Source organism: Haemaphysalis longicornis, unplaced genomic scaffold (genome assembly GCF_048455015.1).
Source record: "Haemaphysalis longicornis isolate Haplotype H1 unplaced genomic scaffold, Haemaphysalis longicornis Haplotype H1 scaffold_17, whole genome shotgun sequence".
In the NCBI taxonomy this organism is placed as follows: Eukaryota; Metazoa; Arthropoda; class Arachnida; order Ixodida; family Ixodidae; genus Haemaphysalis; species Haemaphysalis longicornis.
The window spans coordinates 3,822,271-3,849,422 of NW_027526276.1; the positions used below are offsets into that span (position 1 = coordinate 3,822,271).

Sequence of the window (27,152 nt, forward strand, 5' to 3'; positions counted from 1 at the left end):
CAACTTGAACTGCACAATGCACCCACAAATGAGTACCCGACAAATTCACTCCAGTGTCCCTTTAACAGGGCATGTGTAATCACCACAGCAGACAGCAAATTGAACGTGTGCTAGAAACAGGAGCTAGAACAGCCCAGGGCGAGTTGCATGGCAGAGCTGCGCGTTGAACAGCACCAGGTTGAAGCAGGTACGACCACAGGTCACAACGCATCACACAGCTGAACTACTGCTGAGCACACGATCAACAACAAAAGCCGTCTACATGGAGTCGTGATCTTTACAACGTTCCCGCAACCTCTCTGAGGTTCGTTTGGAGCGTCTGTTAATGCAGCCAGGAGTAACCAGAATTCTCTGTACTGATGTTGCACTCTTTTAATTAAACATCAGTCACGACTGGTTAACCAGATGTCATTAAAGGAGCCATGAAGAGAAAATACAACTTTGTTTAATTTGCAAGAACTAGGATTCAGTATCTCACTCAGCTCCATTACAGCCACAAAAGATGTTTTTTTAACGGAAAAAAAAAAAAAAAAACGAGAAGTATTTAAAAACTTTCAAATTTTGCGCCACAGTGACGTGTACTGAGCAAGAATGACGTCATACGGGCCAACAATAAAACAATTTTCAGCACGTTAACTGCCCGTTAGCATTCAAGTGATGCGGTCCAGTCACGTGCAGTCACGTCCAGTCACGTGTCGTCGCGACATGTCAGTTAGGCGGCCGCCAATCGCATAAACAAGGTTCCGTGACGTCATAGAAAAGTTGCGGGAAATTGGCTAGGGGGTCGCGACTGCTTCACACGTTTTCTTTAATACCTCCGTTATTTGTTCGAAGATTGCGATGATATTGGCATCATTGTTATCGGGACTAAGCAGTCTTTCTAATAAATCCAACTTGTATTTTGTCTTCATGGCTCCTTTAACCATTAAAAGCGAATATGGTTACGAACTGCCCAAGCCTACGTGCTCAGTTGCAACCTGTTCACTAAAACCAGTTGCAAGGATTAGATTCAGCATGTCGCCAGTCAGGTTCGATTGGCACAGAGACCTCTTGTAGTCTGTGTGTCAGGTGCAGAGCTTCAACAACTTAGCCAAGCTCTTCACCATGTGTCACTCGGAGGCCGCCGCCGTTAGCTACGTGCAGAGGTTTGTAAAAAACAGAGTATCGTGCAACTCGGCATTTTGAAAAAACACAGTGTTGGTCTTCGAAACATGCATTACACACATAAAAAACACGCGTTACAAAAGCCAGCAATGCAATAAGTTTGGGCACGAGAGAAAAGCAAACTCAAGTGAGAACGCTGCGTGGAAAAGCAGCCATTCGCCGTAGTTACTTGAGAGTTCTGCACATTGTGTTGGAAAAGCCAGAGGCTACAATTTTGAGCAGTGCTAGTAAGACCTCAAGAATCACTGAAGGCACACAAAGAAGCAAGGATGTAGTCGACATGATGCTCGTGTTCAATCTTTGCCTACGACGATGCCCCTAGCAACGGATGGCAAAAACTGAAGACCAGATCCTGCACTGATGATGCTTGTACATTAGTGGTGCAAAACTACCAATAGTTGAGTAACAATAGGAATAAAGATAGTTTTACAGTAGTTTTGCTGTTGGTAGAATTGTTGGCAGTGGTGCAAAAGGTTGATAATGCTCCCGATGCACAGAAAAGAATGGGAAAGGACAAAAAGTAAACAAACAAAAAGCAACCCTCTGCTATGATTCTTCAATGTATAAGCTTGTGAGCGAGAGAGAGTATTTGTTTCTTTCAATCTAGCATGGTGTTTCGACTAAACACACGGACAGCAATTTCTGATGCCATTGCTGGCGTTTGTGAAATATTCCTGGTAAAATTTGCGTTTCAGAAATACATAGCTTGTTTGTGAGGTGTGAATGCTGTCCCATTTTAGTGATCACACTCTATCATTGAAGCAATAAATAGACGAAGTAGCCTAATAAAAGCTGCCAAACAAATTTTTCGATTGCCTACCGAAACTTAATTGAGGATCTACCAATGATCGCTTTTTTGATATGTTACTAAGATCACCAGGCACAATTCTTCAATCGTTTCCGAAATGCTTCCTAGAATATTCCACAATAAATTGGGACGTTTTTCGGCTGCAGTTTTTTTTTATGAGATGAGAACATGGAGGTCCCTCAAAGTTTGTTGCTTGTAAAAAAAGTAAGAGTACTGGCAACTTCAGTACATCTAATAAATGATAGCATTATGTTGATGATTTTGTGATAAACACAAAAATGCAACCAGTCCGTCAGTGGTCGCAGCGTGTGTTAAAGATACCCAGGTGGTCTAAATTAATCTAACCCACTACAACGACCCACCTCATAGCGGAGGTGCGAGTTTGGGAAGAAAGCATCATTTTACAACAAAAGAAGCACGAAACAGAATGAACAATGCCGCTCTAGTAGTTCGGCAATATTCGAATATCAATAGCACTATGCTGAGAGTATCATTATAGTAACAATACTTTTGCTTTTCGCGCCATAAAAACTAAATCCACTGTCCCTGCCAGCTTCCACGGCACTATTGATAGTTTTGCACCAGCACTGCACATGCGCATTGTAAATGCAAGCGTAGTCATATTTGCAGCAACAGTGCTGGCTTACCAGAAGCACGAAAATGGGTGCACAAATATCTGGTCCAACACAACACACAGCAGCGACATGCTGCTGACAAAACAATGCGACTGGTAAAAACAAAAACAGGCAGCTGCTGGCAACCTACCAAAGACAGTTTGCTAAAAATAGACAGGCGGCCGCCAAAACAACTTTGGTCTTCGACGATGGCCACAATTGAGGGGGATCACCGGCGAACAGCATGTTATGTCTCTACTATGTCAGGAGTCACCTGTGACAGCTGCCATTTATTTATACAACAAAGACCACTCACTCGTACGCCAGGCGTCTTTGGGAAGTCGTATCGCACGCGCAGCACTTCAGGCACGCTGTATTAATGCCCACGACAGCAACTTATGTACACACACTAAGTATACGTGACTAAGTCTGGGTACGAAAACCGGGCGTTACCGCAGAAGCCGCAAACTTGAAAAAAAAAAAGGTGAGATGAAAATATGCCGCAAGAGCCTTCCGTAGGGCACAGACAACTCCGCAGTGCTGGTCGCCCGTGTGCCGTACCCTGCTTCCATCCTTGAGCTCCCCTGAAAGCTTGCAACCAACGAGCCGGCTCTGCGTTCTCCAGATGGGCGACTCTGTAGCCTACCGCTCTTCCAAAGCACGGTTGACACAACACACATTTGAAAAGTGTCATCATGTTTCTTTTTTCATTTTCCTATAGATGAAGAGCGAACGCGAGTGACATTTAGCACCATGTGACGACGCAAGGTGACGCTGCGAGCCCAAACCCGCCGCATCACGTGATTGTGTTGTGCGGACCACAGGAGGAGCCAGTCCTTTCCGCTTCGACTTCTGTAACGAGAAAAGTGAAAGAGGCCGTTTTTTTTTTTACTCCCAGAGATGCCACTGATGCCTCAATGGAACGTGGAATAATAATATCGCAGTTACATTTGAAAACGTACTGCTTACTGCCAAACCTGACGGAAGGCGATACCATCCGTGTCATCGAAGTGGTACCCGAGATGATGCAGTCCAGAACAGTGCAAACAAGTAAACATGCTGATACTTTTGCCACCCAGTAGTCAATTAACACTGGACTACTCACTCACAAGTGCGCTTCATGTGCAATGTGCCTCAATAGACGGGGTGTTTGAGGGCCCTTGGAAGGCTTTTGAACACCATTTCAGACACCAATTCGACAGGACAGATGACACTGCTCACCATTTGGTTAGGCAGCAAACTCTTACAGACATGACTGCACACAGCGCTCAAGCGGCCTTAAAGGTGCAACACAGTATTTCACGCCTCGATGCTGCATTCAGCCTCTTTTATGCTGTATTCACTCAATCTGATGTGCCTTTGACTCTAACACACAGCTCATTTTTGCGACGAAAAAAAAAAAAAAAACAGAGAAAAAAGAGTATCTCAAAAACCCCGAGTTGCTAGACACTGTGTGGGAAAACCACGCATAGAGGCCACTAAGTCTTTGAAAAAAAAAAAAGAAAAAGGTTTTTTAGCAACAAGCTGTCAACGAACAGCAATCCTTCAGCATGCATAAAAAGGGGCACACCACACAATACTGCATTATCTGTTTTTTCTCCTTTTGTGCAAACTATGAAAAAACTTGGGCAAAGCATGAATGCTTGCCGCCTGCAAGAGTGAGCATTCCTTTTGCTACTTTGGTGTTGCCGTGAGCCCTGGCAATCTTTAATGCTCTGCTTGTGGAAACATGCAACCATGGGTGCGCCGCTACAGTAAAATTTCGTTACAAGAGACACTTGGCTATCGGAGACATTTAACTGAAAACAGTCTGGTTGGCTCTCTCACATTCACCGTGTCAGCAACATGGCATACAAGAGACACGTTCCCTGGATCCCTTGAGTGTCCCTTGTTAAGAGGTTTCGCTGTATGTAAATAACAGTAAGGAACCACCAGTGCCGATCCGGCTGGCACCCGATTCCAACGCATATGCAGTGTCAACGACTATTTTCCTGGGAAAAAAGCGCGCATCAGTATTGAGCAATTACTACATGTTTCTACTCTGCACGACGAGTCCGAAATGGTCCTCCCCAGTGGCGACCAGAGCGGCCACACGACATGAATGCGTGCATGAGGGTCCCGTCAGCCACCCACCAGTGCGGCGGACGAGAGCGGACTGGTCCAGCCTGCGAGCGCAGAGGCAACAGCGGCTGTCGGCCCCTGCCCGAAAGGCAGCAGCGGGACTCGGGGCCGGCTCCTCTCCTAGGCGTGGGGCCCGGGGTCAGATCCGGGGCGCACGCTTCTGCGACGACCGCGACGAGGCCCGGGGCGTCGAGGGTGGCAGCGGGGACACCTGCTGGCTGGGGCTGTGCACTCGCGATGGAGGGCCGCCATCCTGGATGCTGGCCTGCAGTGGGCAGGGCAAGGGGCGCTGCTGCTCAACCTCTCACGAGAAGGCCTTTCCCTTTCTCAAACACCCTGTACTGCTGCTGCCCTCAGCCTTCAACAGCACAACCTCTTTGAAATGCCTGGGCAGCTCTGTTGCAGTGTCGTTGAGCTCTGGACAGTAAGCATCAGCTGGCAACACCCACGCCTCGTGTTCCTCTGCTTGCTCACACATTTCCAGTCCCCTCTGCGCTTAACACACAAAAACCCGGTATTAAAAAATGGCCGCGTATCTGCTCCAAAGGCGATGGTCTTTGTCAACATTGGCCAAGTAAATCCCTCCCTTCGCTTTCCCGCTCACCTCTCATGTTCCTCTTCCATCATGCTAATTTCAAGGTAAACACACTCAAGGCTTGCTCAAGTCGATTTAAATTAACCACGTTCCACCCTTCCAGGCCGGCTGCCTCGATGCCAGCACTGCCGCACAGCAGAGACGCGCGTGAATCGAGGCGCCCCACTTCAATGTTTCTAAAACCACATTGCCCTACTCCACGTGCGTTCCAAGCAGAATGTGGAACCTATCTAGTGGAACATTCGTAACTGCTGCCGCTTGATTTTTTAAAATGCCACCAGAACCTATGCTGGCGCGGGTGACAGCAGGCGACGGCGGAGTGATTTTTTTTTTTCTGCAGTGGATGTAGTATTTCATTTGGCCAAAATCGGGCATCTATGATTTTTTTATACACTGCAGATATCACTTATGTAATAATTTGTTGTCTTATATTTCCGTAATACCTTGTTCAACAATGTTGACAAGTAGGAACTTATAAACCGGACTTAGACGTTTAAATTTGGCTGCGAGTATATAAGAGTATTGAGCAGACTATGTATCACTTTGACCGGGTGGCTGAATCGAGTCACGGACAGACAGACCGAAATTTCTGGGTTTGAGTAGCCCAAGAAAAACTGCCGTCTTTAATAATGGCCTCGGGGTAGCAAACTGGCTTCACTGTAAGTGTTCCTTTGTTAAAAGCAGGTACAACGCGCTCTCAATGCACTGCGGTGATGAGGGCCACGAAACAAACAGCTGGAACAAAATGAGCTTTCACATAAGTGACTCCATTGTAACGATGGTTCACCATAAATCATACATTAAGCATTTAGTTTACAGCTACTGTGCACTTTCCCTTTTTCCATGCATGCCCCACTTGTTACTAAATCAAAAGGAAAAAAAGTTCTGACCCCTTCTGTACAGCAGCAGTCAGTTCTCCATGTTCCCCTTCCGGCATAAAAGAGTTGCTGACAGTACAGAACTACGTTCCCTTAAAGCCCTGGCATAAACTGCCCTACTGTGGCTGCTAGGTGGCATTAACGTCGCTTCCATTTGCCCCATCCACGGCATTTTCACTACAGGTAGCACACAGAAAAGCGGTTTCATGTACGCTAGCATTTTCCTCAATTTCTGACACACGAGAAGAGGAGAGAAATCTTCCAAACTCGCCAAATAAAACGGCCACTGCGATGCCCTGAACAATTCAACAATTACTCTGCGAAAATGTTCACATCTGCATACCATGGACCCTGGCCCACACCCTGAAGACTACTGGTAGTCCAGGAGTGTATTTCCAACCCTCCCATGGCTACCTCCCCAATTTCGGCACCACAAGAGCCTCCCCTCCACAAAGAAATTCAGCTCTTCGTATAATTTCACCCATTGCTCTCACTTTCCCCGAGGTCGAGGTCAATTGCTCGTGTCCCACGCCCTCCTGAATACTGCACTTACAAAGAGTCTGCACTGACACATTGTTACTCCAAGGAATATTGCACTTTTCTTTCGAAAGTGGTCTCTTTGAAGTTGCTTGATACGTGAACGACGACCCCTTCTTCTCTTTGCCGTCTACAAGAAATATAAATGAAAGTGCATGAAATGGGACAACGGTTCTAGTGCCCATCTGTGTAGCACTTTAATTAAAGCAGAATAGGCGCAAAGTGTGCTAAAGTTACAGGATTCTTCAGCGTGTTTGCAAGAACTCAAGTGCAATATACAAGAACTGAATGTGATTTTTCAATGACCCAAATGCTCTTTCCCCTACTTTTTCATTCCCACCTTTTCCACACCAGGGTGTCCTGCCTTTATACCATTAAAGCCAATTAATCAATAAATAAATAAATAAATAAATAAATCTCTTTTTTCCTATTCAAAGAGGGCGGGTGGGGTGGTGGGGAGTGGTGTGCTGCTATTTTCTTCAGCAATTAACACACCCAAACTATGTGCTACAGAGCAGTGTATATAATAAAAAGTTAACTGACATTGATTTCCATTCAAGTGATTAGACAGCAAGTCTGCTTAAAATACCAATGAAAACGGTTTTATAAAACACATGCCAAGTGTGCTCTGAATACCAATTTCACAATGCTTTAATTACAACTGTATTAACTAGCTTGCAGCCCAAAATGAGCACAAGTAACAAAACGCAATTGTTTCTAGTTTGCGATTTTGCACTCATGTGAATTAATGAGTTTGAATAAAACTTTGCTAAGATAAAACACCCTGCAGTTCATTAATTAATTAATTTTATTTTGACATACTGGCAATCCCATTGGGGACTTCAGCAGGAAGGGCGTGAACATAAAATTTCGGATAAGTACACAAATAAGTACACAATTAAATAAGTACATATTAAAGGGAGCGCTGGTTTTGAGGAATAAAAATTTGCCAAAAAATTCATTTTCTGCATTAATTTTGTTTGCAGTCGACAGATTTCGAAGGAGGTACCTGAAAAATATTATAGCTGTATCGTAAGTATCTACGAAGTGGTCGCTCTTATAATTTGCCTGAATGACCATTTCCACCTATGTTTCCAAACTTCGTGCCTTGTTTTCTCAGGACCAATTTTTTTCCCTAGAGGTCAACTGTCGGGTACAATAGCTTGGGATGTGCCGGTCCGATTTGTGTCATTTTTGCCGCTTTCGAAAGCCTATGAACTGAACAGTGCAATAAGCGCACAAAAATTTAGAATTTCTTTTTGCTTGTAGAAGATCTTACGCAGTTTGTTTCAAGAATCATTGGCACATGATGAGCTGACATTTGATAGGTTTACAGCGTTTGCACAAACAATGCTGGAATTAGTGCTGTGGCATAGTTGCACTACCTGGTCCTCCCCGAGTGCAAAGGGATCTAAAGTATTCGAGTACTTCACAGGTAGATAATGTAAAAAACTGCTTGAAACGGAATGGCATAACAAGTTGCACAACTCTGACCTACGCCACACAGACAAAAGCTGACTGCATATTTGTGCTCAGAATGCTAAATATATTTAATGTGCAAGCCACAAGTAGATAGGTTAAAAAACAATAAAAATATCCTTAAGACCACTGTGTTCCCCCTGTAGTCGTTGGACCAGCCCAATGTCATGAGATCTGTTCCGGAGTAATAATTTGAGCAAAACAAGAGTTACAGCTGTTTCCTGCAGCCTCCCGTGGAAGCCCATGTACTGATGGTAGGAGGGAATTCTGAAACGCCTCCAACTTCAGTGCGAACTACCCGGTCGTGACAAGCGAATGATGCTCAGTGCAATGACAAGAGTCGCCTCGGCAGCTACAGGCAAGAGAAGAGACAGAGAAAAGGGATGAGGATGCTGCGAGAGGATCAGGAGGAGGATGCTAAGTTCAACACTAACGCTCCCGGTACGGGGAAAGAGAGAAGCCCCATTCAGGGATATGCTTGCCTGCAGGGCGATGGGTGTGAGCCACTCCTTGGGCAGGCAGCGCTGCAGGAAAGGCACGCACGAGCTGAAGTAGGCCAGCCGGTTCACCCACGCGGGGATCTCCTCCCCGCACAGGATCTGCGCACCGGCACAAGGGGGGGCTTGCCTCGTCACACTCTAGGCTGCAACACCCGTGCGCCCAGCAATGGCGACAACAACAGTGCACACTCTGTTAATAATCCTTCGCTCCTGGCTAGAACTGCAACCTGAAGTGTGCCCTCATTAGTGGGCACTCCCGATTCTCCTCTTGAGAACAGAAAGAGTGTCGCAGCAGTATTTTCTCACTACCTGGTAGGACACTCAGAACTCTGCATGTTGACAGGAGCTAACAAGGATACCCTGAAGGAGAAGAAATTTCCGCAGAAGCACACGGCGAGGAACCGTTGCTGTAGGGAAAGAAAGGACAGCAGCACACAGGTATGCTTTCCAAACATTGCAACACCTGTGAAAAGCAGGCCCACAAGGGGGGGGGGAAGCATGAAACTCTCACTTTCCCCATGATGCATAACCAATGCACTTTATAGCGTACAACAAACATTCCTTGCACCCACAAAGCACAGCTGCTGAAGGTAGCAGTTGGTCGGCACACATTCATGTCAAAGAACCAGTGTAGCTGAATTTTCCTGAAATACAACTGAAATCCCCACTACGCGACCACAGTGTCCATCGAATTCCAATTTCCCAATTCCCTGAACTCTCCAGGTTTCCCGGTGAACATTTTGTTCCAAATTTCCCCAATTCTGCAACATTTCACTCACGGGTGACATATGGCCAAACCGGCAGCTTTCACATGTGCACAGATCACATTGTTTCAGGTATTTGCCAAACGAAAGAGAGAGAGAGAGAGAGAGAGAGAGAGAGAGAGAGAGAGAGAGAGAGAGAGAGAGAGAGAGAGAGAGAGAGAGAGAGAGAGAGAGTTGCCTCTTCATTTAAGCCACTTAAAGCTCGCTCTTAGGGAGGACTCACATGATCACAGTCATATGGAACTTGCTAATTTATAACCCAGAGGCTTAAAAAGGATTGTGTGCCGATACAAAAGCTTCTACAAATTCATATAAATGTTCGTAATGACCTAGTCTGCTTCTTTTAGAAATATATCACTTTTCTACTGAGACAATATTGACAAGAAACTTATTTTGGTTCATTCGAGTATCGGGTAGATGGCGCTACCAGTCTGGCAAGCAAGACATTTGTTTTATTATTTCAATACAGAAGTTACATATCTCTAAAATGAGCAAACTAGGCCATTCTGAATGTCGGTATGTATTTGCAAAGCGTTTTGCATTGGTGCACAATGTTTTTTAAGTACTACGTGGGTCATGGAGTGGCAACTCCCACGGCAATGTCAACAGGCGAGTCCCCCTTTGATTACAAGCAGGCCCCAAACGAGGCAGTGTGATGCCCTCCCTCCTCCATCTCCCCCTTCCCCTTCCCTCCTCAGTGGTCACCTTGGTGAGCGCCCCCGAGAAGTGGTTGCAGTTCTTGTTCATGAGGTGGTAGCGGTCGCCGCGGAACTCGTTGCCCAGCTCCTCCACAATCTTGCGCACGTCCGCCTGGTTGAAGTCCGTGTGGCCCACCAAGATGCTCTGCCTGCCAACCAGCAAAGCAGGGGAGGGGAATGGCACTTGTGGGAATGCGCAACTGTTCCCGCATTCCTTCAAGGGCAGGGGGGTGCAAAAGCGGCACTTCCCCCCCCCCCTTCCCCAGAACAACCGCACTGCCCCCTCACCCTCTTCCCCCTCAATACAATGGGTTAGCCCCCCTCAAGACAAAATGCTGTCGACACCCAGGCCTGCGGGGGCGCGCTCGCTGTCCAGAAGGGAGCAGAGAAAGCAGGGGTGGTTGCCTTTTGCGATTCTGCCAAAAAACTGAAAGGGACATCTCTGGGGCCGGACCACCAAAGAGGAGCAGGCCACCCAACACCCTAGCAACCAGGGTTCTTAATGCACCCTCAGCCCGGGTAAGCCTGACTGACCATTATCATCTCTGTGTATACTGAAACAGATTGCAGACAGAACTAATCGTCCGCTTCGACAACTAGAGTTAGCCAGTGCCTTTTTAGCATTCTTTAGATAATCAATAAATGTGTTTGCAGAGAGCCCCGATTTCCTTTTTCACACCCAAACCCACTCTGGCCGCTGACCGGTGCGCCACGTGTTGGGATCGCAGTCTTTTTCGCACAAGAGCCAGTCAGGTGAAGCCCACCTGTCGGCTAAGCGCATAACTTGACCCCATACACTAGAACAGGCACCAATGCATGAAAAAACGCAGGCAGCAAACGCCCGCCCGAGGACCACTTGGTGCTGTCGTAACGATAACCGTGACACACTTGCAAAAGTGGCTGCCAGAAGGCTGTGTTCGCCTTTCTAGCATTCAAAAAGTGGAAGGGGCCGCATAGACCCTTCAACCATTTAAGACAACAGGGAAATTTGGCTAGCTGGCAACCTGACCTCTGACGTGTTAACATACCTACACCAAAGACAGGATGGCGAAGACAGGAGAATGAGATAACCGTAGATAAAGAAGCACACGTGTACTTCAACTTCCTTTGCAAAAAAAAAAAAAAAAAAAAAAAAAAAATGTTTAGAACAGCTGTGACAATGACTGCGTTGTTCGTGTGTAACACACATAAAAATGCTACATGGAAACAAAGGTGGATTTAGTGCCTAGCATTTTGCCACTCGTGCCCTCTTGTACAGCTTTATGAGGGATTTCCCAGCCCGGTCGATGAGGGGACGAGAGCTGGCCACCTACTTGTACTTGAACTGGTCTCCGAGGTCGCTGGCAAATTTCGGCGGGATTTCAAAGATGCCCGAGAAAGGAAACGGGTGGCCCCCGTACGCATACTCTGGAAACAGAGAAGGAACAAAGGAACAAGCACTTTAATAACTGGAAATAAAAATATATAATATTGGGCTTCCACAAAGTTAGCACATAAAAGTTTATCAACAGACTAAGAAAGCTTTGCTCTAATAACACATTGTAGTAGTTTAAAGCATGGCTTGCCATTAAGCAAGTCAGATTTTGTGACATTTCATTCTGGGAGCATAAAAGCAGCACGTGGGAGCGGCTTTAGATCAACTATTTTTAAAAACTGGCCGAGAAATTTTGTCATTGCTGGAATGGGAAAGCAAGGATTCCAGAACATTTGCGTTAAGCGTTTCAACAAAAGGTTTTGCAAGCACATTCTTCAATGCAAATAATGTGATTCGAGTAAATTATGTACCTGCATCAAGCTCTAAGGCTGCTCACACTTTGCCCATTAGCGGCACTGCTTATAATGTCACGACAAGGTTACATCACTGGCCTAAATTCAAGCTCCACTTTCAACTCCATTCCGGCTGCCCCTTCGTTACCTCACATTCATCGCAACCTCAAGGACGCAGGACTCAGGCATCATGAAGTTCCCATTTTCTAACTAATATTTATGTCACAAGCTAGTTTCGTGAATTCTAACAATTACAGTGCATCACCATTTATCTACTGCTTCATCCGGCCAACCTAAATGTGACGTCCCTGTCCTTTAAAATTCGCAGAATGTTACGCACGTATAGCAACTCATCCCACAATTACAAAAGGCCTTACTTGAGCTCAGGTAACCTCTTCATTTGAATGAGGTGTTAAAGAAAAAAAAAAAAATCAGGTCCGTGAATTTGTTTAGCTGCATTTTTTCTCATACTAAAAAGACAAGTTTCTCGACAGCACATAAGCAATGATGATTGTTATCAAGAAATGAGACGATCAGCTCAGTTTCAAGCTTGTCTGGCGTTCATAAAATGACAAGATGAACACAACTCCAGGCCCCGGAAGTCAAAAGCACCGACCTGTGCCATAAATTTCGACACCCGTGTGGAACACTCCCAGGCCTATGGGCGCTGTGTATTCGTTGATCCAGTACTGCACGATAGGGGCAAGAACAAAAACGTAAGCAGACGTGAGAGAGAGTGGGGGGGCAGGCAACATATCCCCAGAGGTAGAGCTAAGTGGTAGCCAGTGAGGAATTACACTCAAAGCATGCTTTACCGGTATGCTTCACAGCGCATGCTTTTCATTTCCTTGCTTCTCCCACGAATTTAGGCACAGACACACTCCTAACAATACTGCACTGCACTGATCACGTCATCATTTATACAACTATTTCACAGATTCAGCGATTGCCACTGTAAACAAATGCGGAGATGTAAATATCTCGGGCAGAGTATTTGTACTCATCACGAAACATGTAAAAGGTGTCAAGTACACGGTGGCAGAGAAGCTGAGTTTACTAAAGTGATTTTCAAGTTTTGCAACATTCAATGAGGGGAAATAGAGTGTGTAAAAGACCAAGTTTGTCCAGACAAACAGAAAACTGGGGGCAAGACCACAAGCACTGCTAATAAAGTCTATGCAGGGTAGCTTGTGTCTCCCCAATCTACGTCCCTGTCTTGGAACCTTTTTAAGACGAGAGTAAACCAACTTGCCCAGCTCTCTGTTTTGATGCAAGTTGTAGTCAAGGGGACGTGACTTCTGCGTGGATCCCTCATGTGGCCACTTTCCCGTTGATAAAGAACTATCACCCTCGTCACGATACGCAATTAAATTCCCACTGCAAGATGGTGGCGCCGCTACCACTGAATTGCGTCTGGTCTGCCTCTACATTGCATCAGCTTTCTAATAAAACTCTATACCCCGCCACCCCCCCCCCCCCCCCCCAAAAAAAGAAAAAAAAGGACAATGACAAGATGACATGATGCGTTTATCTTAAAACTAAAGTGTATTCAAGCTCAAAAAGTTACGTGCAGCCTCTCTTTGCATACCTGAATACTTCACTTGTCTACCTGTGCTGCATGCCCAACCGAATTCCACTTCCACCTCCAAATTTGAGACAGGTTGTCCATACGACTTGGTTCCCTAACTCGCACTACTTGCACTCGTGGTCACCTCTTTCTAAAGTCTTCCGTCCCATTTTTAGCCAACTGCACCTCCTTTCAGCACGCCCCCTGTAATGCAGCGCCTATGTGGCCTGCAACCCAGCACAGGAAGTACATACTAGGCGCACACTTTTCTTTCCAGTAACAGACGTCAAAGGCTATATGAGCACAATGTGTGTATTCATTTATTCACGAGACCATTTTCTTCAAACTGGATGTACTATGCCACTGTAGTGTTTCGCATGTTTATGGCGGCCTTTCGCACTGTTCTCCCTAATTCCTTTTGTGCCATGAGAGTGCTTTAAAGACACAAACAAACAGTACCATATCATAAACGTTGAGCAAGACAGGTTCCCGGGCCATCCCCGTCCACTGGAACACAAGACCTGCACACAAAAGGTAAAACACACGCACAAATGATTAACACTCTGCATTCGTCAACAGTGCCAACACTGGGAGGCACTGATTGTTAAACGTCCCCCCTAATACTGCGCAGGCGGTTTTCTGCAATGCAATAAGATGCCTCTTTGGGACAAAAGTTCACAAAGCAAACACCAGGGTGGGCCCGTACCTGTGCGATATCTACAGCACTGTCTAGTCAGTGGTCATAGTTGAAGGGACCAGGAATAGAAAATTACTGGAGTGTCCAATTTCAAAAACGAAAGAAAGGAAAAATAAACTAACCTTTGGTAACTCGCTTACCGCAACTTAATCTCCAAAAGACCTTTTTACCAGAAACAAAAGTAACGCACAATTGGGAAGCTTTCAAATTTTACACCACCCAATTTCGACAGCCCCATAATAGGGGGGGGAATAGTCAAAACAGAGTTGCTAAGCATTCAATGCGCACACTACACGAAGACGACAGAAAGAAGACGAGACAAGGCGCAGGGAATGTGCATTGTCTCGTCTTCGTGTAGTCTGCGCACTGAAGTTTCAGTATAATTTACCAACTCGCCCAAACCTATACGGTGTCAGAACAGAGTTATCAGTGTGTAGACTGGATGCTAGCGGTCAAGTGGAACAATTAAAAATGATTAAGCTGAACTAGAGGAACCGTGGCAATCACACAATCATGTTCCTTGGCCATGGCTTTGACCGCCAACCGCCAATCACGTAAACCGTTCCCTGTTACGTCATACGGACTGGGCGAGAAAAAAGCTGGTGAGTCGCCGCTGATTCATCTGTCTTTTTTGATATCTCAGTCAGGTGCTTGGATGTTGCATTAAAATTGGCAGCACTGTTAATGAGGCAAAGCACTCTTTTGACTGGACCACCCCTGCATTTTGTGCCTTTGTGGCCCTTTTAAGAACGAATAAAGCAATCCTACTAAGGCTGAACGCTCAAGATAAATGTAACCAAGTCCCATTAGACACTGCACCAGGAATTATATTTTGCTGTTTGCAGAGACATGAGATATTATTTGTTTTCCCACTTGATGCAACAACGAGCACTTCGTGGAGTTGCTGCTCACGGCATTACAGGCAAAACAAACCGGGTATACAGACAAATTCTTCAGAAATACTATATACATATATATATATATATATATATATATATATATATATATATATATATATATATATATATATATATATATATAAGGTTAGTAGAGACAGAGACAAACGAGAAAGACTTAGAAAATAAAAATAAGTTTACTGACGTTTCAGGGAGAGGACTCCCTTTCTCCACTCTGAAGAAAGGGAGTCCTCTCCCTGAAACGTCAGTAAACTTATTTTTATTTTCTAAGTCTTTCTCGTTTGTCTCTGTCTCTACTAACCTTATTTTTGTCGCGCTCTGTGTGAGTTTTTATCTTTTCAGTCTATATATATATATATATATATATATATATATATATATATATAACATATGTTGTTCTGGAGGTCGTGGGAGGTCGTGGGTTTGGATCTCACCCGGCGGGCATGTTTTTCTCCACTTTCTTTCTTTCAAAAATCTGCATCTGTTTCAACGATAATAAATGACCTACCACATTCTCCCATTTGCTTTCTTTGGCTTTCTTGACTGCCTACCCTTATTTCTATATGTATATATATATAATATTGAAACACTTTTAAAAATTTTTGCGAGTGAACCGCTGCTCGATTCATGCACAAACGTTAGACGACGGTCGCATTTTGTGGTCTATTTTGTTTGACACCGGGAACAAAGCCAGTACTTACCTGTGTATTCTGAAAATAAATAAAAACAATTTTCACCTATGGGAAAATGGCGGCCGATTTGTATATGCAAGCCAGTGCAGGCTGTTCATGGAATGACGGTGCCACCTGGGGTATGCAGAGAGAAACGCGATGGCGATCCACGGTAGCAAGGAGCCAAACAAAGTAGCAGGCGACCGGTCAGAAAATGTGATAGCAGGTGAAACAATTTCAACGTTTATTGCAACGATGAACTGTGGGAATATTTTACTATGATTGGTATCAGCTGTCATGCAACTGGTTTGGATCTTTGTAAGCTAGGGACGAAAGAGATTTTCTGATCGTCTGCTACACCATTTGGCTCCTTCCTACTGTAAATCCCAAACGCGTGTTTCACTCTGCATACCCCAGGTGGCGCCATCATTCCAAGAGCAGCGTGCCCTGGCTTGGATATCCAAATCAGCCGCCATTTTCCCATAGGCAAAAATTGTTTTTATTTATTTTCACAGTAAACAGGTAAGAACCATCGTTGTTCCCGGTATCAAACAAAGTACACCCCAAAATGCGACCATCATGTGAAGTTTGGGCACGAACCAAGCAGCAGTTTGCACAGGAAAAAATTTTGAACTGTTCCAAACATCGATGTAACACCCTGCATACACGTTATCAAACCATTGGCTGATAACCGGCAACGGAACCGGCTTTCCCGGCAGGTCGGCTGACAGCAACAATGCACACAAAATAGGTACAAAGAAACTAATGAAAGCCTTCACCCAAGCTAGATGGGCACTTGAAGCAAGCTTGTTCGCATCAAATCCACCTCCTGCATCTGACATCTGGATGAAACATTCGAGCGGTAAAACCTGCCATAAAGGCAATGTATGAAGACATAAAGACCTGCCGCATTCAAATGGACGCGTCTCATCAGCCCAAACAGCTGCCGTACAAAAACACACACACCACGTCTGCCTCGTTGCATGACACGCATAGCTTTGAGCTGTTATTTATATGAGCGATAGACCCCCCCTGTGTGCATTAATCCAGCCAGACAGATGGCCTTCAGGACTGAACGGCACTCACTTGCCTTGAGAAGAGGAAGCTGCTATGCTAGCGAAGACGACGCACAATGACAATGGCTGCTACGAAACAATAGGCCGCAGGGAACGTCTCGCCACGGAGGAGTTCAACGAACCTTCCTGCTCTCAAAGTTCACGGAGAGCACGGGAGCCTTCGCGAAGGGCTGCTGCGGGGTGATGCAGTTGATAGAGATGCACTTGCCAAGCCAGCAATGTTGACATTTGGGAAACTGTCAAAGATGGTGGACGAGTGAGGGTATGGGCGGGTAAGAGAAAGTGTTGACATATATATTTTTTGACGACAACAGACTTTCTTAGGCAACCTGGAAGCAAAAATTTTGCTCTGTTTGTCAGTCACTCAATTCAGCCACTGGGCCAAAAGTTAGAGGAATTGTTGAACGGGAAGTATTTATAGAAGAGAGACTATTCCGACCGACTAGGACCACTGGAATCGATCCCACATGTTCACTTAATGCAGCACCAAGGAAACCTCAGGCAAGGTTGAGGCAGGATGTCAGTACATAACTAACCGGAGCAACATTCTTTTAATTAAGAATACATGTTGAACTGGTTTTACAATGCCAAACGAAGAACACACGGAAAAAAAAAAAGCAAGGTGCACATTCTCCCATAAAATGGCATGCAAGCAGCATAAGTGTGGGAAAATGAACTGAACTGAGAACATCAATACTGCATAACAAATGGAGAGTGTTTTGTGGCAGGAGCAACAGAAAGCCATCGTTTTTTGACAAAATTTGCAGTAAAGCAAGCACATTCGCGGCCAATTTTTTTTGTAACATGCACAAAACATTGTGAAATGGGCTTGAACCCTTTGGCAAAAATTCAAACTGTCGAGAAGTTATGGTGATGAGAAGTTGCAGTAAGGAAGAATTTGCTATAGAAGTAACAAGTTGTAACTGACTACTGAGTGCTAAAAAAAATGGGACACAGCACCAATTTCGTCATCTATGAAACCTGTATACGAGAGGACAACGGGTGCTTGGCGAGCAGTGGCAGATTTGGAGAAGGGGTGTGTGTGTGGGGGGGGGGGGGGGTATACCACCTAAAATAAGCCCCGATTAAGGCCCACGTGTGCATCCTTGTTTGCTCACTAAAGGGAGAAAGTGCCCTTGCATTCTCGGGATCGCATGCCAAAGCCGGAAAACAAGACTTCTGCAATACGGACTCCCATAAAGCGGTAGGTACAGCCTCCAGGGATGTATGGATGCACAAATGCAAGTGGAGCTCACTGTCATTAACTAGGCATTGGGGCACCCTACTGTGATCGCTGCTATCACATTGTGCCGTTTACAATGCGCAACCCTCTACTGCAACCGCCTCTCCATTTTTCCAGGGCTGCTCTTGTGAATGGTGGCCTTCACAGTTTTCGAATTGCTGTCAAGGCACTCTCACCATTTCACGAATATAAAAAAAAACTAGCCGCCTGCTCCTGGAAGGGCACCCAAGAGGGACACACGGATAATTGGGGAAAATACATGTGTTAGGTTTTAACCAAAAGAGAGGGACGTTAAAGGCCAACTGCACAGAAATTTCGCCTCAGCCAAAATTATTTTGAATGTGCAGTGTGTACCACTGAACCAACTGGGACATGACTGGTACCCCCATGAAATGCCCTGTTAACCAGTTAGAAGCATTAAAGGGACCATGAAGACATAATGTAAGTTTGGTTCATTCAAAAGATTGCCTCGTTAGAATCGTTCATTGATTGATTGCAGGGTTTAACGCGCCGACGCAACGCAGGCGATGAGGCACGCCATAGTGGAGGGCTCCGGATTAATTTCGACCACCTGGGGATCTTTAATGTGCGCCGAAATCTCGTACACACGGGCGTTTTTGCTTTTCGCCTCCATCAGAAAAGCGGCCGCCGCGGCCGGGAATCGAACCCGCGACCTCGTGCTCGTGCTCAGTAGCCTCGTTAGAATCATACTGACACCACTATAAATGTAAACTTCGCTCTAATAAGCTGTATAATTAGAAAAAAAAAAAGGGGAATGGCCATGAGACCCACTCGCTCATTTCCCGTAACAGAAACTATGATGTCATACCAGCTAGCTCAGCGATTTGCGTAGGCCGGAAAAAGCAAACGCAAAGTAGGCAGTGGTTATAAGTTTGCCAAACGAGCTATTTGCGCTTAAATTTAGGCCACATTCTTTTTATAGCAGTAAGAATGGTGGGACCGACAGGGGAAGTTAGGAAAGCACACATAAACATAGATGCACCGATGCATACTGCTGTTGGTACTCCGCACACAATGCTTGGTTTAGATGCGCAGCACTGCGGGGCTTTGAGTATGGCCCCTAGAAATATCTTTCAGGGACCATACTTTGGGGGTGTCTCAGACGACACTGGCCGATTGACACAAGCGACGGCGTCTTAAGTGACCATATTTGTCGAGCAAACATCATGTTTCACGAAACGATTATTTTCTCCATGAACAAAAACAAGCCAGGTTTCAATACGGTCACAAACAGACCAAAGGCAGAAAACAGCTTGCCACAGTGTGGTGGCACCATCTAGGTTGACTAACGGTAAACAAGTCTCCGCTCCACACCAAGTTTAGCTGAAAGACCTCTTCTTATGATGACATTGCAAACATCGTCGAAACACACATTTTGGCATGAAATCAAAATTTTAACCTAAATTGATTAATTTTGCAGCGAACAAAGCATCGTTTGCTTCCAGACAACCGCTGGGTGCACTATAGAACATGAAAGATTTCGAATTTTGTATTTTGTCCATGCCCCTTTAAAGCAGCTCTATAGCAGATGCCACTGCACCTGCTGGAGGGTCGTGCAAACAGCCATGAAGTGGAAGTGACAATCCAGCCAGATAGGTGCTTGGTCCAGTGGAGAACCGGCTAGAAAACCAATTTAGCCCCGCTAGACATGCTGCTGCCCCGGCAGCTGCCTGCACACAAAAAGGTTACGTGCAGGCTTGCTCCCAAGCTACTGGTTGGTGGCCGCTCACTTGCCGGCTGCAGCGTCACTTCCTCCTGGCCGTACTGGGGCCGCTCTTCCCAATTTTGATTTCAAAACTGCCAATTTGCGCTGGTCGCTTGTGAAAGGCGTGTTTCAGCCGTTACATTTTATGTCTCGCCGTCTTTTCAGGCAGACTATACGGCAATAGTGTTCTCAAGAAATCAAACTTTTCACCGCACTGGGTCTTCGACAACCCGTGTTGGCGTGCCGCAAAGCAAAAGCCAAGCGTTGCTGCAGCGAGCATGCAGAGGAGCGGCGCACTTGCCAGCGGCGTGGGTGCCATGCTCTGCGCGCGAGGCGAGGGGACCGGTGCGGGCCGGAGGCATGCCGGGGAGGACGTGCAAAAGGCCGCGCAGCTTCCCCGCCGACTGCGCCAGAGTTGGCAGGCCACTTCGGATGGTTGCGCGGAGCGACCTCGTCCGGCCGCCCGACGAGGTCGACCGGTCACCGGAAGACGCTGGCGGAGGGGGAGCTCCCGATCTGCCATCAAAGTAGACTTGCCCCAGATGCAAAGCAGAAGAGAAGAGGAAGAGAGAAGGGCGTCCAAAAGCGCTCCAAGCATCCTCCGTACCAAAATTTGTCGATTGGGGCACTCGCAAGCGATCCATGCATGTCAGAAGACAGGGACTAAGCTCTAGAAGGGAGCACTGAACGTTAGATCAAAGCGTTTGCTGATGTGGGGATGGGGAGACAGCATTAAAGGCCAACTGCACTCAAGTTTAACCTCAACCAAATTTACTTTTAATGTGCAGTAAGTACCCCAAATCAGCTGGGACACGAGTGGTAGCCCCGTGAAACGCCTCGTTAATCAGTCAGAAGCGTTTCAAAAAGCTCCGCCGCAGACCTCGCTGCACCTGCCGGCGGATCGTGTAAACAGCCATGACGAGCCTGTGACGTCCAGCCGGGGCGCTTCTTCCTCTGGCCAGCCACGCAGCTGGAGAACCGGTCGAGCTCTGCTGCGCACACTTTACCCATCTGCTGCCCCGTGCGTGTGTAGAGCTTATGTGCAGGCTTGCTCCTGAGCTGCTGACCATCCGGCCGCTCGCTGGCCGGCTGCAATGTCATCTCATGGCCACACTCTCCTCGATTTCGTTTTCAAAATCTCCGATTTTTGCTGACCGCTTGAGGCGTCCACGCGCGTATTTCAGCTATTGTATTTCACATCGTGCTTTCTTTTTTCAGCAGACTACAGGGAAAAAGTGTTTTCAAGAGGCCGAAATTTTGGCTGCAGTTGGCCTTTAAGCCGACAGGGATAGCTGTGTAACATGCTGAAAGCACATTGCATCAACCAAGCACACCATGCAAAGGCAATGCAGCAACACTTTATCCAGGTGCAGTGAAGCAAAGTTTCGGTGAGGGTAGGGCCATGTGGTGTTCCTGAACATGACATGGGTGTTTTGCAGAAAAGATGAAGGCTCCTACTGTCTCTCTTGCAACGAGCTCTCGCCTCCACTTGAAGCAGTGTGCTTCACATCTACGACAGTTTAACGAAGGCCCATTTGTGGCATCAGTGTAGCTTTGTGTGGCACGTTCAATGCAACGCACCTTCCTAGTGTATGTTACCGTTTACATGAATCCAACAGGGATCGAAAGAAAGCTTGGCTGTACTCCCGCCAAGTGCCACAAATATCAGCTTTAAAACAAAAATAAGGCCTAAAATAAAGGTTTGAAAAACTGGTCAGTCGTGTTTTCCACCTGCCACCTCGAAAACTCCCCTAAAAGCATACCTTCAAAATTTGTAGGAGCCGCGGGGTTGCAACTTCAAAGACCTCGACATGTTTGGCCAAGCGTGCAATGTTTAAGACCAACGATAGGTAACTTTAGCGTTCACACTAACGGCCTAGCAAGCAACGTCATACACATTTATACACACTGCAGGCACTGGTTAACGACGTTGACCTCAAAGCGTGAAGTTAGGCTTAGCATCCGGCCATTGTATACCCACATTGTCCCCCCACCCTGTTGATGCGGCTTAGGCAATGCTCAAGCGAGTTATAAACTGGAAAATTCGGGATGCTTCACAAATTGAGGCTTCACTCCATTTGTGTGACATCAGCCAAGAGAAACTAATTGTACTTTCTCCTTCTGCACAAAAAAATTTCTGCTGATATTATTATTCAAGGTGACCGTCAACATGGCTGCCAAACTAAAAATTACTTCAGTTTCAACTGGAGTCCCAGCCATCAAGATTTTGTTGCAGTTTCGCTCAACCAAAACAGTATAACTACATAGCAAGCATGCATGCTAGCTAGGCCGCTCATCCAGTCCAAAATCCACCAGAATACGCCGCACAATGCAAAACGAAAAAATCTGGGGCAAATCACCGCTGGCCAATTGTGTAGCGCACAAGAAATGTACACAGCTCAAACCAATCATGACGGCACATGCCCTTAGACTATTGGCACCGTTCAGCTTCTTTGTGACGTCATACTGCTTTTACTACTCCTAACCAATCCAGTTGCGCCCCAGCAAATTACACGCTCATTTCACAGTGCACCCCAGCAACCGTGACATCTACAGCAACGCAGGATGTGCAGCCAACACCGCAAATTTTGCATGCGAAAAACTACCCGCTACCATGGCACGGTGAATAGCGTGCTCACTTTATGATGGTTCGAAATGGACCAAGGAAGGAAATCTTTTTTCATTTTAACAGCTCCAAGCTCTGCAGTTCATCATCAGACACATCATTGATTAGTTTTGGCATTTCACCGTTCATACGACCCCCCACGTACATACCGATGTGAAATTTCTGAAAACATTTCCCATTAAAATAATAATATTAATAATATTAAAACTTCTTTGCCCGTTTATTTTTTTGTGTGTGACAATCTGTTCTTTGTGAAACACAGACCAGTAAAACACGGTCTACAAATATGGATATTCGACCACAGTATGTCACAAGTAAGTGTCTGAAAAGAGCAGAGGACAGCATCGAGAATACTATGTTTGGGTACTTATTGGTGACGTGAATATTTCAAAAACTGCACTGAGATATTTTGCAAGATGTGGGGCATGAAACCAAAACAGAAAAGAGCTATCTCAGATGGTTGTCTTTGTCCCAATGTAACCACTTTGTTGATATTTGAGTGTCCGTTCTACTTCCAGACTAGCAAGTTGCCGAATATAAACTACTAACGGGGATGCACAGGTACAAGGAGTGATCGGAAGCCCTTTTCATCAAATACACGAGCTAGCAAGCTTGTACAATTCACGAAGTTTGAAGGCGCAATGCAAACTCCATTCTAAGGCGTTTATTTTTACCTCTTGCTATCCTTCATTTATGCCAAAGCCTGTTAACATTCCTATGGAAGTTCCTACTTCATGACCCACAGTCTTAAAAACTGCCATGCACTAATGCAAAAAGTTTTAAAAGAGTACATATACACGTACACAACGGCATAGTTTGCTTATTTTAGTCATGTGACCTCTGTACTGAAATAAAAAAAATAAAACTCGCATGGAAGACTGCTAGTGCCATCTAATAAAAACTACATAAACTAAAATGCATTTCCTGTTTCTTTCTATTTCAGTAAAGATAGGCAATATTTTTAAAAGAAACGAACTAGGCCTTTAGGAACATTTAGATGGATTCGGAAAGCTTTTCGTATTGGCGCACGATGCCTTTTAAGCCTGTTGGTCATAAATTAGCAAGTCCCATAGGAACGTGGTCAGGTGAGTCCCCTTTAAACTAAACAACAATCAAAATTGCTGCTCGATTTACTTATTCTGAAGTAAAAAACAGCTATTTTCTTATATTTATTACACAACCAGTGATAGTTTTTGAGATTTATTTTTTGCGAACCACACGCAGTTTGCAAGACATGCAAAAAGTCACAGTAGCCACAGCAGAAGAAAAAAATTACCAGCTTAGTATAAACCTGGTGTTTGTTATATAACGTTCATGGCATTGCCCAAGTATTTACAGAAGTGGCAGCCAGCAGCGCAGTAATTCTTGTTTCAGTGCTTTTCAGTCAAGACCCTGTAGGTAACTTGGTTAATAGCCCCCACCACAATCAACTAAGTGTTCGACGAGTTCATCATCCTCATCGCAGGCATCATCATCAACAACCTACACAGGTCCACTGCAAGACAAAGGCTTCTCCCATTGACCTCTGACTACACTGCCAGAGTCCGATCTTCGCCACCGAATCTCCTTATTTCGTCTTTCAGTCGTGTTACTGGCCCTCCCCTTCTTCCAGACCGATCTCTTGGTACCCACTCTGTTACCCTATTCGTCTACCGGTTGTCGGTCCGTCTCGCTACCCGGTCAGCCGAAGTCCCTTTCTTTTTCTTTACTTGAACTATGATATCCTCAATTGAGGTTTGTTCTATGATCCAGGTAGCTCCTTTCGTGTCCCTAGGTGTTACTATTATTAGTCATTCCATGGTCCCTTGAGCCGCTCTAAGTTTGCTTTCCAGTTAGTAAGGCATCAATACCCTTTAGCGCCCTTTACACCTTCTCTTCACTTACTAGAGGCATCTTACAGGCTAAGTTTGTAGCCTCAGTACTGTTTCTTGGCCTAGCGTTGCTAGCGTAAGGCTTAGCGTACAATTGTTCCACTACCTCTGCAATTTTGTCTTTGTCGTCTGTAATGTTACCTTTGTGTGTCTCTCAGTACGTACGTTCTCTTTTGGCCAATAGTTAGCTTCCCCTTAGATGCTCCAACACTTCCTCCTTTTTTGCTTGTTAATTATTGTCATTTTGCAGGTGCAACTTTTACTAAACTTGATTCTGCTAAAACATTTCGACAGCTCCACTCGTTTGATCCTATCCACGACTCTTGGCGCTTCCATATTTCTACATTTTGTAACAAAATCTTTCGTCTGCTCAGATAGTTTACCAGTTTCTTTCCGAGCTTCGCTTCCATCTACATACAACTACTGCTCATTTATGTTGTATGTCCGTGCTGTCTTCACTCCGCTTAGAGCTTTAAATTTGTTCCGAATAGTTATTTTAAACTCCTGCATCTAATCTTTTAATAACTGCAAGTTTGGTTCACTACTAATTTGCTAGCTAATTACTAACTAGCAAACTACTCATTTCTGATAGCTTAAGTTTCTTCCCTTTCCAGTCTAGCCTTATTCTGCACCCAAAAAAACTTGTTATCACCTTTTTGACCGTGCCTAGCACCCCAACGTCCTGCACAATATTTGGACGGGCACTTGGAGTGCAGTCAGAGTCGTTTTCAGTCAAAGTGTTGCGGCTTTTCCGTGTCTCTTTCTGTTCCCCTTTTTCTGCATTCATTATCCCCCGATTATTTCTGAGAACAATGTATCACCTTGGCTATTCCGAACTTCTGACTGCCCATTAACCTACTACTTTCGTACCTACTTATGTGTCAGTCTCCTATCACCTCATCATCATATCTGTATGCTGGTGCAAAGGTTTGTACTATTTTGATCCTGTAAGCACTTCTTGATCAGTTTGACCAGAACGGCTGCGACTCCTTCGTTTATGCTGAGTAATTCAACATTCCTTACTACCTGTGTATCAAGAATAGAACCACATGCTCCCGCTTTTCCTAATGCACTCAGTAGCACAGAAAATGCCCAGTGCTCAATTCCAAAAAGCCATCACCCCATCTTCCAACCTCGCTTCACCAGGAAATTGCAGTTAATGTCTGAGAGTTCATCAGCACAGCTGAGCTTTCTTTTCACTAGACAGTTTCCTGCTTTGAATGTTGCCACGTCAAGATTCAACAAACTTACACCTGCGAATGAATCTTACCAGCATTTTAAATGGTTATACTCTCAATCCATTTCTCTTCTCATTAGCTACGGGAAAATGGAACGCTGTATTTACTTCAGGTTAATTAAAAGTGTTGAAGGCGGGTGGGCCATTTATGAAATTTCGGTTTCGGGTATGCCTCTGTTTTCATTACTTCGTGAGGTTTTGTAGTTAGCAACTATTACTGCAGGACAAAGCAGCGTCCATTGTTTCACTTAAAAGGCCCAGGCGCAATCAGACTAGCTGAAAAAAAAGTTAATGTGGCTTCATGTGCGGTGCACACGCACAAGAACGTGTCACGTGGGCAGCCTTTTCCGCTATAAAAGCACCCAACTAAAACTGTATTTCACGTAACTGACGGATACAACTACGCATGTCCCTGAACCGAAAATTCGCTATATCGAGGAATGCGATGGGAAGTTCGTTATGGCAAATTTAACCAGAGTGTCTTGACACACAAATAAATCGCGTTACTTCCTACATATGCATGCTCGAACGCGCATAACATGTATTTGGTTCCCTTCTACATACGGACAGGACAACGGGACAGCTCAAACCCAAACCCGGCGGACGAAGTGATGCATACGTTCACGTCGCATGCATCCGCGCGGTCGTGCACTATTCCGCCAAGTCTAGCAACGAACAAGAGCTTCCCATTGGTGGCCCCAGACCTCTAATCCTCCAGGAATCCCCGCGTAGCGCGTAAACATGGCAACAGCTGCTACACCGACGAAGGCACGCAAGAAAGACAATCGACGACGCTTCGCGCGTCACATGCTTACACATCATTCCCTCTTCGAGGCATTCAAGCCGATTGGGCGACAAGCGTCGTGGCTAGAAAAAGGAAGAGGCGGAAATTTAGCCAGGCACCACAGGACGCGGTGTTCGTTAACAAAGGCATCCGCCAAAAACAACAACCAAGCCGCCGATTGATCAAACGTGATTACGATGCCCAAGGCCGGTTGTGGTCAAAGATGTGTGCTGCCAACGACAAAAAAAAAATATATATATATACTTGCGCATCCAGGCGCGATTTTGACAACCTCGCCAAGTTTTGTTCCGGAATGAATGAACCAGGCAGGGAAACATCGTTTTTGACTGCCAGGCACTTGGCGCGCGTTGCAAGCACCGCGTCCATCGGAATGCGTCGTCGCAGAGCAAGACAAACACTCCGACCGCCGTTAGTGGCGCGCAAAGAAGACTGAAAACTGCGAGCCGATACGTCTTCTAGCATTCAACCGATCACCCCCTTCAGCGAGAGACGGCTCGGGCAAGAATATTTGGAGCGGAGCACTTACCTACGAATAAAGTGCGCCGCTCAGGTCCCGCGTCGTCGACTAGCCGCCGTGGTGTCGCCGCCAACCGATTTGCCTAATCACGCTTTATGCAATTCATTGCATTGTCACCCGCGATCAATTTTGACTGGCGATCGCCGCTCGCACCACACGCACAGCGCTGGTGGCCATTGCCAAACAACAACGCAAGCGCTGCCACCGAGGCTAGCGCCAAAACACACAGCGCCCTCCTCTCTGTCAAATCCCGAGTTGCATTTTGCGTTTGAGA

At 45.7% G+C, this 27,152-nt stretch overlaps 1 protein-coding gene across 4 annotated transcripts; it reads right to left on the minus strand.

Annotated features, from left to right (window-relative positions):
• Positions 1–694: 694 nt before the first annotated feature.
• Positions 695–27,071, minus strand: LOC144166399 (deubiquitinase DESI2-like). 4 transcript variants are annotated; one of them, XM_077695920.1, is made up of 10 exons: positions 26,888–27,071; positions 26,372–26,423; positions 20,124–20,354; positions 13,952–14,013; positions 12,542–12,614; positions 11,472–11,565; positions 10,166–10,307; positions 8,679–8,795; positions 4,720–4,972; positions 695–3,438 (listed from the first exon to the last, which is right to left on the minus strand). In XM_077695920.1, the coding sequence occupies exons 2-9, from the start codon at positions 26,376–26,378 to the stop codon at positions 4,847–4,849; spliced, it is 852 nt and encodes a 283-aa protein (XP_077552046.1). In that variant the 5' UTR covers positions 26,379–26,423; positions 26,888–27,071; the 3' UTR covers positions 695–3,438; positions 4,720–4,846. The 4 variants fall into 4 exon arrangements, with proteins under 4 accessions (XP_077552046.1, XP_077552047.1, XP_077552048.1 ...); XM_077695921.1 differs by lacking the exon at positions 26,372–26,423 and having other exon boundaries at positions 696–3,438; positions 26,888–27,067; XM_077695922.1 differs by lacking the exon at positions 20,124–20,354 and having other exon boundaries at positions 696–3,438; positions 26,888–27,066.
• Between the last annotated feature and the right edge of the window lie 81 nt (positions 27,072–27,152).